Genomic DNA, 14,025 nt, shown 5'->3' with positions numbered 1-14,025 from the left:
ACAAGGCTTTGGTCGGCCCGAGGCTATAGAAGTAGACACTTGCCCAAGGTGCCACGCAGTGGGACTGAACCCGGAACCATGTGGTTGGTAAACAAGCTACTTACCACACAGCCACTCCTGCGCCGATGTGCTATTTTCCCATAATCTTCTTTCATGTGACCTAGATATTTAAAATTTTGTTGCATTTCTGATCTTTTTGATGTCTAAGAATGGATGTTTATATGTATGACTCTTTTTCCAAATTTAATTCTAAAGAACTTGAAGGGCTTGTTTTGTCCTGTCGTACCCATTTTGCCCCGCCTAAATTTGACTTTTATATGATCAATCAGTACAATGATAATTTTTCTGAAATAGTGTTCTGAATATATTATAGGTTTTACTGCATTTTGAGGTCTTTACTTTGCTGATATAGTTTGGGCATTTTGGCAGGGTAGTGAACTTTTGTAAAAATTATATTTTCTTCAAAGTCAAAAGTGCAGTAAATATTACTCATTGTGCCCCATCTACTCTTGCTGGAAACTGAAAAAGCAGAGTTTTGGAAATAGCTGTTTGAATTTTCCTGTTTTTGCTGGGGTATCGCCCAGATTTTTTTTTTCTTTTTTCACATATTGCAAAACAATGAAAGGAAGCTGTTTTACAAAAAGTATTTTTAAAATCCATCTTTTAAATGTTGGTATCTCCACCCCTCTCCTCTCTCTCTCTCTCTCTCTCTCTCTCTCTCTCTCTCTCTCTCTCTCTCTTTCGCACTCACACACACACACGCATATCTTATTCCTCATTCTGAAACATATGTAACTCACATTGAAAGAAAAAATCTCACCCCACTCTTCCCTCCTTTATTTTACTTTTCACAGTGAAGGAAAAGTCAAACACAGCAAGTGAATATGTGAAAAACAAAATTTGAATTTGTAAAAATGTTTATATCTATAAAGTGACATTTTCAGTCATTTATTTAAACTCTCTCCTAACTCATCAAATTCAATTATTTGAAATAGTTGGGTTTTGAGATTTAAATTTGGTAATTTTCTAAGATTTTAATTCTTGCGTATAAGGAGCCCACCGAACTTAAAGTCCCCTGGGCCCTCCATGGTTTAAATCCGGTCCTGCCCACAGTCATCCTCTTTGTTTTCCTCTCCGTCCCTCATTCGTTCACTAATTGTCTTGTCTTGAACTATATTTATTTCACATTTGTATTCTTTTTTTTTTATTCTTTTCTTATTACTCGTTTCAGTCATTTGACTGCGGCCATGCTGGAGCACCGCCTTTAATCGAGCAACTCGACCCCGGGACTTATTCGTTGTAAGCCCAGTACTTATTCTATCGGTCTCTTTTGGCGAACCACTAAGTGACGGGGACATAAACACACCAGCATCGGTTGTCAAGCAATGCTAGGGGGACAAACACAGATACACAAACATACATGCACATACATATATATATATACATATATACGACGGGCCTCTTTCAGTTTCCGTCTACCAAATCCACTCATAAGGCTTTGGTCGGCCTGAGGCTATAGTAGAAGACACTTGCCCAAGGTGCCATGCAGTGGGACTGAACCTGGAACCATGTGGTTGGTAAACAAGCTACTTACCACACAGCCACTCTTGCGCCTATGTTAACTTTCTATATCACATAGTTGTTTATTTCTTGTCTGGCTTTCATTTTCTGTCTTGTTTTTTGGTTTGCCAATTCCCATTGGTGTTTTAACCATCTGTGCCACCAGATGGGGATCCAATATTACCATTAAGGCTCAAAAGTGCATTTGACCCTCTGGCCAATAACTGATGAGGAATTGGTGGCCTTGTGTCTGTTTCCTGTTTGTTTGTACATTTAAAATGTTTTTAACTTATCATCAGCATCATCATCATCATCTTTTAACGTCTGCTTTCCATGCTAGCATAGGTTGGACGTGTGACTGAGGGCTGGCGAACCAGATGTTTATGTACATATCTATGTGTGTATATATGTATATGGTTGTTTCCGAGTGGTCGTTTCTGCTCGGAAACGACCACTTGGAAGGCCTTCACAACGGTGGAGTTACGATTTCAGGAGGGTGATTGGTATCACATGGATGAGAAAGGCATGATCCAGAGAGGAGTGGACAGCATGCTGTGACCAGTGGTGTTAAATGGACACCCGACAAACTGGTCGGTCAAGGTGATCAATGTATGTAATTTTGGATGTTCATATTTGACAGCTGAGCATGGAAAAAATTGCTTGCAAAACCCCAAATTTTTGTAATAGTTTCAAAATTTCCTGTTCTACACACTGCATGCTAGACACACATGCACACACACACGTATGTGTGTGTGTGTGTGTGTGCATGCATGTGTGCATACATGCATGCATGAGTGTGTGTAACATTCCCTGTGTAGAATAGGAGAGACAGAAACTAATAATACAAAAATTGGTGATTTAGCAAGCAATATTTTCCATGCTAAACTGTCAAATATGAATATTTTGGGGGCCAAATTCCATCTGTAAATCAGCAGAAAATATGAATAAATCTATCTGTTTCTCAGCATTGTAGATATTTCAAGCATAGAACTAGATTATACCGCCCCCAATCACCACCACTACCACCACCACCACCACCACCACAAAAAAAAAAAAATTAGGGTTTATGAAAGTGCTTCTTGCTGTTGTAGACCTTAACACATAATCAGTGGACGTTTGTAAAGGAAATAACAGCAGGTTTAGTGTCAAAATATACAGAAGCACAGACAAACTGTCTCCTTGAAATATTCCTTTTCAAATATTTATAGCATCAGAGATAATTGTTCTCTATTCATTTACAAATGTGAGGGTTGTTGACTAGATTAATATGATCCTCTCAAAGACAGCAAGATATGCAGAAGGCATATGACAACTGCTTGTGATTTCAGCAGTGATGAGTGGAAAAAAGAATTGCTTTTCTGTAATCAAGCCATATTTTCACAAAGTTTTCTGTTGTATTTTCTTTCTCAGAAAGCATAGATTTATTTCCCAAAATTCATTTATCTTTCCACCATCCAATTTACCAATCACTATATTGTTAAACTCACAATGATCTTAGAGGAACTGGTTGAGATAGTTTGTATACAATTAATACATGATGTTTAGGCAAGCATTGAGTTTACAGTTTTCTGCTAAGTGAGTGTTTTTATTCTTGGCAGCAAGATTTATCTATGTTACGGCAAACCAATATGGTTTGCTAATCTACCCTTCATAGTTTTTTGAAAAATGTGTGTGTGTGTGTGTGTGTGTGTATGCATGTGTGCATGAGTGTGTGCATGTGTGTATGTTTCTATGTATGTGTGTGCATGCATGCATGTATGTATTTTTATTTTTTATTTGTTTCAGTCATTTAATTGTGGCCATGCTGGAGCAACACCTTTAGTTGAACAAATTGACCCCAGGACTTATTCTTTGTAAGCCTAGTACTTATTCTATCGATCTCTTTTGCCAAACTGCTAAGACATGGGGACATATGTTGTCAAGCGATGGTGGAGGGGACAAACACAGATACAATAACACACACACACACACATACACACACACATACACATACATACATGTATATACAAGGGTTGGACAAAATAATGGAAACACCTAGCATCATAGCATCATAATTTTGAAATATCTATAAAACCAAACCATCAATATGTTGTTTATTTTTATGTTTATTGATTTATTATTAGAGTTGCTTAATATGTTTTGCTAAAATTGCTGTTTCTTTTCAGACACACAAACATATACATATACATATACATATACATATATACATATATATATATATATACTATATATATATATATATATATATATATATATATAATATATATACATACATACATACATATATATATATATATATATATATATATATATTATATATATATATTATATACATACATACATACATATAATATAATAATATATATATATATATATTATATATATAATATATATACATACATACATACATACATACATACATACAGATGGGCTTCTTTCAGTTTCCGTCAAACAAATCCACTCACAAGGCTTTAGTCAACCTGAGGCTATAGTAGCAGACATTTGCCGAAGGTGCCACACAGTGGGACTGAAACCAGAACCATGTGGTTGGTAAGCAAGCTACTTACCACACATAACTTTTCTTTGAGTTTTATTTAAGTTGTTCTTGAGAGAGTTCGAGCCAGTCATGAACAAAACAAGACTTTTTGAGTAAGGAGAGTTCCTGGTGTTTGTAAACATGTGGCTAAATCATATATGTATGTATGTATGTCAGGTCACTTTCGAGTGCTACTGGTAACATATAACCCAGTACAACCTGTTGCATGGTCGGGTCGTCGGTGACTAAACCGCCAACCCCACCAAGCTTGCTTGGTGAGGAGGGTATTTATTGGTCACCCTGCGCGATGAAAAACAAAACCCGTCAAAGGGTGGAGGAACTCTTGAGAGTCAACAGCCATCCAATAAAATGTCTTAGGGCTGTGTCATGCGCGGGGACATAGAAATAATCAGACTGAATACCCGATCGCGCGGTTAAACCATTGGGAGCGAAGGACTCCTAGCCTTTGTTAGGGCATCCTTCTAGGAGAAGGTAACTCAGGTAACTGGGATAACTCTGACGTAAAACCTGCGGCTCAGTGGTTACCGATGATGTTGACTTGTTCTTCTTTTCGGATTATGGCTGCTGTTACTTAGTGAGTGGGATTGACTCAGTGTACAGCCTTTCCTCACTTTAAAAAATATCTTCTTGCACAGGCATTGCATGATAACAACATTGATTAAACTTCGTGCAATGGCCATACTCGATAACGAGGGGGAAGCCACCATGTATATATGTATGAATGATTGAACATAAATAAATATAAAAATAAGGTGTTGCTCCAGCTTGGCTGCAGTCCATTGATTGAAACCACTAAAAGAATAAAAGACTGCATGTATGTATGTATATGTGTATGTATGTATGTATGTATGTATGTATGTATGTGTGTAATAAATTGAAAGGTACAATAAATAAACACTCCAATTGGTCAAAACAACTTTATATCATTCCTGAATTATCAAAAATCAAATATAAATATATAAAAATACAAGAGTATAAATATAAAAAATAAAGTTTAAGGTAACAACAATAAAGTATTTATATGTGTATGTACATAAGTATGCATACATGTATGTATGTATGTATGTATGTATGCATGCATGCATGTATGTGTATATGTATGCATGTACGTATGTATATTTTTTGTCACTAAATGGTCATCAAACGTCTGTTATAAACAGAAAAACAAAGTGACACTTCCTTGTCTTCCTTATAGTCAAAAATGCAGTGAACCAGTGACTGACCTGTAGCTAACTCTTCTTTTGTTCACAAGTGCAATATAGTAGAGCTAGCTATTCATGGACAAGTATAGCTAGGTAATATGTCCCATACTTTCACTAATTGTGTATATATATATCTATATCTATGTCTATATATATATATATATATATATATATATGTATATATATGTACATATAATTATTTATATATATATATATATATATATATATATATATATATATATGTATTATGTATGTATGTATAGCCATCTCATGGTGGTGCTCCAGTATGACCACAGTCCAGTGACTGAAACTAGAAAAGGGATATATATATATATATATAGATAGATAGATAGACAGGCAGACAGACATATGTACATATCTACTACATATGTGGAAATCTGTTGGTGTGTTTGTGGCATTGTTATCTTTCTTTCTTTCTTTCTTTCTTTTACTTGTTTCAGTCATTTTGACTGCGGCCATGCTGGAGCACCGCCTTTTAGTCGAGCAACTCGACCCCGGGACTCATTCTTTTTGTAAGCCCAGTACTTATTCTATCGGTCTCTTTTTGCCGAACCGCTAAGTGACGGGGACGTAAACACACCAGCATCGGTTGTCAAGCAATGATAGGGGAACAAACACAGACACACAAACACACACACATACATATATACGACAGGCTTCTTTCAGTTTCCGTCTACCAAATCCACTCACAAGGCATTGGTCAGCCCGGGGCTATAGCAGAAGACACTTGCCCAAGATGCCACGCAGTGGGACTGAACCCGGAACCATGTGGTTGGTTAGCAAGCTACTTACCACACAGCCACCCCTGCGCCTATCTACAACAAATTACAATTATTTTATTTCAACAACCAAAGAGAAATAATCCATACCACTTGCTGTTTTTAGTGAAGCGATCAATATTTGATTCTCGCAATCAGTTGACCTAATTTTGCATTTCACTGCTCACAGTTTTGAATTGCTAAACATTATTATTGTACTTCCTTAATTTGAATCTTAAACCTTAAAGACTTCATTCATACATTTCTATACATACATACTTTTTTGAACACTCATTACTCCTATAAGTCTGCATTTTTATAGTTACACTTTTTCCATGACAATAGATAAATTTTTTATTCCACAAAATATTTGTAGTGGCTTCATGCAGGCATAGCATGGATTCAATCCTCGATTGCCAAATTTTACTTAACACTTCAAGAGTGCTTTTCTCATGGTAAAACAATAGTTTTTCTGCGAATGACAGCCAGTATACATTTCCCAGCTGCCTTTGCTAAGCAGAATAATATCTTTGCCACTTGACCCTTCTAACCTCTTCTAGGCAACCACTGGCTGGAATGGAGATAACAGACCTCCAACAAAATCATTTGTTCTCAACAATATGTCTATCCTTCTGACTGCTTTTTGATAGTTATAAAAACAAAAACTCCATAAGCTAAAGGCAGTTACTGAGAGCAACCATCAGTGAGTGTGAACGTTATTATTGCACTTTCTTCGAACACTTCATTCATATATTTATATAACCTCTCTCACCAACCTCTGATAATCTTTGTCACCAACCTCCAACAATCTCTCCCTCCTCCAGCTGACAATTTTTTGCACTTTTCCGTGACAGAAAATACACCTTTTTGTGGCAGTTATAACGAAATTGCTTTCTTATATCAATGTATTAAGGCATTTCAATAGAACATCTTTACCCCCGAGAATTACCGGGTACACCAGCCAGAATATACGTGCATACTTATCTGCAGCTCTTGGTGGTCCAAACCAGATGTGGAATCTATGTGGGTGTCTTTTCATAACATTGTCCGGTTTAAAATGCCACATCAGATGCCATGATGATTCTAAGGTATAGGTACAGGAGGTGGTCAAACTCTGCATAAGGAGCAGACAACCACCATGTAATATGTGTATATGTGTATTATATTATATTGCAATACTCCAAATGCTAAACTGGAATTCGCTTTCTTTATGGAGAGAAACTTTTTACTTCTATTCTTTCTTTTTCTTTTTACCTGTTTCAGTCATTTTGACTGCGGCCATACTGGAGCACCGCCTTTAATCGAGCAACTCGACCCCGGTACTTATTCTTTGTAAGCCCAGTACTTATTCTATCGGTCTCTTTTTGCCGAACCGCTAAATGACGGGGACATAAACACACCAGCATCGGTTGTCAAGCAATGCTAGGGGGACAAACACAGACACACAAACATACACGCACATACATATATATACATATATACGACGGGCTTCTTTCAGTTTCCGTCTACCAGATCCACTCACAAGGCTTTGGTCGGCCCGAGGCTATAGTAGAAGACACTTGCCCAAGGTGCCACACAGTGGGACTGAACCCGGAACCATGTGGTTGGTAAACAAGCTACTTACCACACAGCCACTCCTGCGCCTATTGGTAAAAATAAGAATAGAGGAGAAGGGAAAAGTCCTTTCTACCCCACCACACCACCACCTCCATTTAATCAATAATGTCACAATTGAGTTAACCTGTATCTTTATTCAATCATAGTTAACTTAAATACTTTTAGAGAGTTTCCCTGTACTGTTAGATCATAACAAAGAGAAACAGAGTAGAGAGCTTCCAGACAACAAATTATCAAGGATAAATCAGCTTTGTTTGACATATCTCAGAAGTTTTTAGTAATATTTTTCATCAGCAAAAATGCAACACAATAAGCTTCTTTCTTCTGAAGAAAAAGCAAATAAAGAAAAGCAAGATTCTGTTTTGATGCTATGAACAGAAATAGGACCCATAACGATAATTATTTTATGTATACTAAAAGTATTTCTTCATAATGAATGTATGAGAGTAATTAACGGTAAATAAGTAATTAACACTGATTTCTGAGATAGGTACAAAGGCATAAATTAGCAGAAAGGAAGGGGTTCAATTGATTAGATACACCACCCTAGTTTTAACTGTTACTTTATTTTATCAATTGTGGATGCATGGATGGGAAACAAAATGGAGCCCAGTGAAATATGTACAGAAGAAACATGACGGGGGTTTTTTTTTTGTTCAGTTGTTCTTTTATTTCTGCTCCCTGACTGCCCTAAAAAGAACAAATTATTATGAAGAATTAACTGTGAAATATCGGTAACAATACTAGTTGATTTTTTTTTTATTTATTTATTTCCTTTTTTTCTTTTTTATCTTTAAACATAAATATAATCAACTTGTGTAAGATGATTCAAAGCGTTTAATGATAGGTCTGTTCAATCAGGTTTGGCCTGCAGCTAAACAACATCATTAACATCCTCACTACATTACGTTCCCCATCGCTGCTGCCACCACCACCACCACCATTATGATTTTTACTGTCATTATTATCATTATCTGCACTATCACCACTACCATCATCACCATCTCCATCACCACCCTCATCATTATCACAATTGTGATTAAATGATAGTTTTATTTCACACATTACAAAAGTAAGACAGACAGAGCTAGCTGCTACCAGTTTCATAAGTATGGATGCATTATAGGTATAAGATTACATAAAAGAGAAGCAAAGGTTTTTAGCAATTTCATTTTGTTATTCTGTCCCTAACACATACTGAGAGGGATGGAAAAGGGAGAGAGAAGGTTATAGGGAAAGAATGCTGCAAACCAACCTATCTATTAGGATACCATAAAATAAGAGATAAGCTCCTGAAAATTTGAGCCCTGGTAAATGAGGCTTAATTCCTGGATATTGTTTAGCCCAAGGTCAGCCTTGCTCAAGCAGACTTATAGTCAAAGGTATCCCAACCATGTCCAATACAGTGTGATTTGAGGGAGAAATAGCTGATATTTCTAACTAGTTCTAGGCTCCTTTGTTGGTTCAAATTCATAGAAATAGTTTGAGTGCAGAGGTTGAGAGAGATTCCTGAGGGTATAAATGAACACATGATTTCTGGTTGCTGCTCAACCTCAGGTTGAAAAGAAATCACTTGTCCACAAGATACTTCTCCAAACATGTACATAGGAGGCTTGCCTCTTGCTGCAAGCAAATATGTAGCCAGCCAACTCTTAGCCCAAACACAACTTATATTTGTAACTCTCTACCAGTAAAGTGATTACAGCTTCTGACAAAGTTAACAGTTGTATATATTGTAAAGTCTATGTGCAAATAAAAGGTATCATCAAAAATCTAAGAGAACCATAACCAAATAATCAAATAACCTATTAAACCAATTCACAAGATACTGCAATGAAAATAATTTTTTAGGTTATTCAAAAAAATTTGGAAAGAAATAAACAAATTTATTTGACAACCCAATGCATGTGTACATATGAACGTATGAATGTTTATAACCCAGCCTATGAAATTTTGAAGCTATGAGATAATGATTAATTCAAAACAACGTAAATAAATAAGTTTCATGCTTGACAAAGTAATCATCATCATCATCATCATCATCATCATCGTTTAACGTCCGCTTTCCATGCTAGCATGGGTTGGACGGTTCGACCAGGGATCTGGGAAGCCAGAAGGCTGCACCAGGCCCAGTCTGATCAGGCAGTGTTTCTACAGCTGGATGCCCTTCCTAACGCCAACCACTCCGTGAGTGTAGTGGGTGCTTTTTACGTGCCAGATGACTCTGGAAAATGGCCATGATCGGATGGTGCTTTTTATGTGCCACCGGCACAGAGACCAAATGCTGAAGGGTTTGAGTTTGCCACCTACCACAAAAAATTTGTTCAACCATGGGGAAATGTTACCTTGCTTGTAAACAAGACATTTGGAGAAAAGAAGGGATGTAGAAAATCTGATTTAATGAATTCTGTCTGACCCAAACAAGCATGAAAAAGTAGGCATTAAAATTGCAATAATGGTGATGATAATGATGATGATGATATATTTTGGTTCTTATACTTCCAAGTTACTAAAATATGAGCCAATGATGAAGCCTCAATGTGGTCACTCAACCTGCTAGAAATAGCTGCCTATTACTCTGTGTAATATGATTTTTGTCCTTGGGTAGCAACTGTTATTTCCTATTTGCTTACTCTTACTCTTTTACTTGTTTCAGTCATGTGACTGTGGCCATGCTGGAGCACTGCCTTTAGTCTTTGTAAGCCTAGTACTTATTCTATCAGTCTCTTTTGCCAAACCACTAAGTTACGGGGACATAAACACAACAGCATCGTTTGTCAAGTGATGTTGGGGGAGACAAACACATACACACAAACATATCCACACACATACATATATACGACTGGCTTCTTTCAGTTTCCGTCTACCAAATCCACCCACAAGGCTTTGGTTGGCCCGAGGCTATAGTAGAAGATACTTGCCCAAGGTACCACGCAGTGGGACTGAACCTGGAACCATGTGATTCGTAAGCAAGCTACTTACCACATAGCCACTTCTACGCCTACCCACAGAAAGTATGAAAAATGGTTAATATTTCCTTCAAACTTTACTTTTGTTACACTTATTCAAACCCCAAGGAATCCCACTCAACACATGACTATGATGCACCCCACCACACACACAACTCTACTTTTGCTTATGATCAGAGATGCACGTATTGTCAGCTCCTAACAGACATGCTCAAGTGGGTATGGTCAAACAACTGACAGCAGAATATTTGCTATAACGATATTTCTGCTTCAGCAACACAGTGCTAAGTCTGTCTGAAAAGTAATGGAAAATAGGTCAGTTTCAAATCATTGATGTTAGGTTACAATAGCAAAGTTTGAAGGGAAGAGTAGCCATTTCCTTTGATTTCTAGATAGAAGAGAATAGGAATAAACCCATACTGACCAAAGACAAAAAACATTAAAACTTTGTTACATGGTGTTACCCTTCAAAATCACACTCTACTTCTTAAAAAAAAACAATGAAAGGAAACCGCATATTGGATAAAATACTCCAAGATAAATTTTATCTGAAAAGACAAGTTAGACATAGCTAAAATTTTTTTATCATATGATTGTTCAACCAAGGTTAACATGAGGCTAAACAATATCAACAGCTATTAAAAAATATGTTCATTCAAAAATAAACTGGACACAGTAAAAACAAATACTGATAACAGAGGGAGATGTTAACGTTTTATTGATTCAACAGAAGGAAATAATGACAAGAAATATACAAAAATAGTTGTTGTAAGTCATTAAGAATGTCAATAGAAAAAAAAAAATGGTTTTTTCTAGAAAAAGGATTTTTAAAAAATTAAATATTTAATTTCAGGCTAACAAATTCATGACTAAACTAACTGCAGTAATAAATTGATGGGTAGGCATTGAATAATAAAAATACAATGTATAAAAGGCCACGTGTTGCATTAGAAGATAGAGTTACAGAATATGAGAAGAGAGGGTAAGCAACAGGAAATTGTGATAATTAAAAAATTAGGTACACAGTGTGTGTGTGTATATATAAACATTTCATTTATTTTTACATTCTTGTCTTTAAAATTTCTATATTTAACATAAAAAAATAAATTATATTTACAAAGTTTAAAGTAACAAAGAAAAAATGTTTATATACAATAAAAAGGATTACATGTTTTTTTTTACTTCTATTTTTCTTACATTTTCAAACAATCTCTAAGACGAAAAAAACATCTCCAATAATTGTCAATTTAAGGGAAGGCAAAAAAAAGCAAAAAAATGAACCATAAGTTACAATGTCAGCAGAGAGCACAACATGCTGACATTAGATGGAAGCAAACAAACTCTACATATGGTAGCAGAGGCTGCTGTAGTGACTACATTTACACAACTAACTCTGTTCGTGTCTTTTAACAAGATTTCCATCAACAAAAGCAAATATACCTTCTATTTTTTTTTTCAATAAACGATAACTTATTTGATAAAATATAACATTTTTCTTCTTTTCTTTTTCACCATTTTTGAATACTTGTCTTCCCTTTCTAGTTAAGATGAGATTTTAAAAAAAAAAGAAAACAAATAACAAAAGAGGCAGCAAAAAAAAAGAAATCTTCTCAATAACAGATAGAAGAAACAAATCTCAGCTGCAATATTTGGCACCATTCTGATACTAACACATACACACATTCACTCACACACACTTACACACATGCTCCCACACAAAAACGCATACACGACACAAAGTTGTGATTTTTTTAGTACCAGCTTATTGATTAAGTAATAAAATAGTTTTAACTGTCAAGACGGTTTTGTTTTAAGAGGGAAATAAGAAGAGGCCAATGGTGGCTGGATAGGACGATTTATGTTAAGATGTGCAGGTAACCTGGATGATGTCAGGATGGGAATTGGAAGGGAAGGCACTGAATGGTTCTTGTTTGGAGGTATCCCAACTGTGGATTTAACTGGATTTTGATGAGGATCTGCTTCATTTCCTTTGGAAGATATATGACCATTATGGATTATGTCCCTAGGGAAAGAAAATAAAGGCAAAAACAAGTTTAAATATGTCATATCAGTGAGACAGTAGAGTGCGATTTCAGCAATATTTTCAAGGAAACAAATATTTCTCCTAGTCTTTCAACAATGAATAACTCCAAAGCCAGAGATGTTTCTACAGAGGATTGCAAAGAATGATACTGTTTACATCAATGGAGGAAAAAACACTTACATGCACACATCATCATCATCATCATCATTTTAACATCCACATTTCCAGGCTTGCATGGGTCAGGCAAAGTTTATTGAGGCAGATTTTCTATAGCTGGATGCCCTTCTCATTTCTTTATTGCCCACAAGGGGCTAAACATAGAGGGGACAAACAAGGACAGGCATATGGATTAAGTCGATTATAACGACTCCAGTACGTAACTGGTACTTATTTAATCGACCCTGAAAGGATGAAAGGCTAAGCCGACCTCGGCGGAATTTGAACTCAGAACGTAGCGGCAGACGAAAAACTATTAACCCTTTAGTATTCAGATTACACTGTTAAATGTAATATATTTTTTATTCAAATTGTTTTGAATTCATCAAGCATTATCTTATAGCTTTGAGGTTTCAATGATGTGATTGTTTATTTTTAGAATGGCATTGTAGGTTAGGTGTGAAAGGCTAGATATGGCCAGTTTGAATATAAAACATATAGAATATTTGGGCCGGATATAGCCGGTTTAAACACTAAAGGGTTAAGCATTTCGCCTGGCGTGCTAACGTTTCTGCCAGCTCACCGCCTTCTTCTGGATGCCCTTCTTGTTGCCAACCCTTACCGGTTTCCAAGTAAAGAAATATTTCTCCGAAACCAAAAATGTCTTCATAGAATACCAGAACTGAATCACATTTATTTAAAATAATCATGTGAGATCAAGACATGAAGACTATATACATGCAACAGCTGCAGTAGAAAACACCAGCCAATAAAGCCACACAGCTGAAATGAACCTGAAACTACATGGTTGGAAAGCAAACTTCTTAACCACACAGCCATGCTTGTACCTATATATATAGACTAGGCACAGGAAGGCTGTTTCCTTCCCAGCTACATGGTTCCAGGTTTTGTCCCACAGCATGGCATCTAGTGCAAAAGTGTCTTCTCCTATAGCCCAGGGCCAACTAAAACCGGAGTGAATTTGGTAGATGGAAGCTGAAAGAAGCCTGTCATTCATACATACATTATATGATAGCTGTAAAAGGATTGTCACTGCCATCAAGCAGTGTCATTCATTTCCAATATTCCATGAGAAAATATCACCATGGGGAAATATAACCTTGCTTAAAAATGTGTGTGT

The 14,025-nt window shown here is 36.2% G+C and overlaps 1 protein-coding gene across 1 annotated transcript in view; it reads right to left on the bottom strand.

Moving 5' to 3' along the window:
- Nucleotides 1-11,376: 11,376 nt before the first annotated feature.
- The window catches only part of LOC115214190 (spindle assembly abnormal protein 6 homolog), a 53,916-nt gene continuing 51,267 nt past the window's right edge, over nt 11,377-14,025 (bottom strand). Inside the window, exon 16 of the mRNA XM_029783290.2 lies at nt 11,377-12,707. Within this exon, the coding sequence (XP_029639150.1) occupies nt 12,479-12,707 (229 nt within the window). The 3' untranslated portion in view covers nt 11,377-12,478. The remainder of the gene's footprint in view (nt 12,708-14,025) is intronic.

This window comes from Octopus sinensis, linkage group LG7, assembly GCF_006345805.1.
Source record: "Octopus sinensis linkage group LG7, ASM634580v1, whole genome shotgun sequence".
NCBI lineage: Eukaryota > Metazoa > Mollusca > Cephalopoda > Octopoda > Octopodidae > Octopus > Octopus sinensis.
Note: the sequence above shows the minus strand (reverse complement) of the source record. Positions and strands in the feature narration are given on the sequence as shown.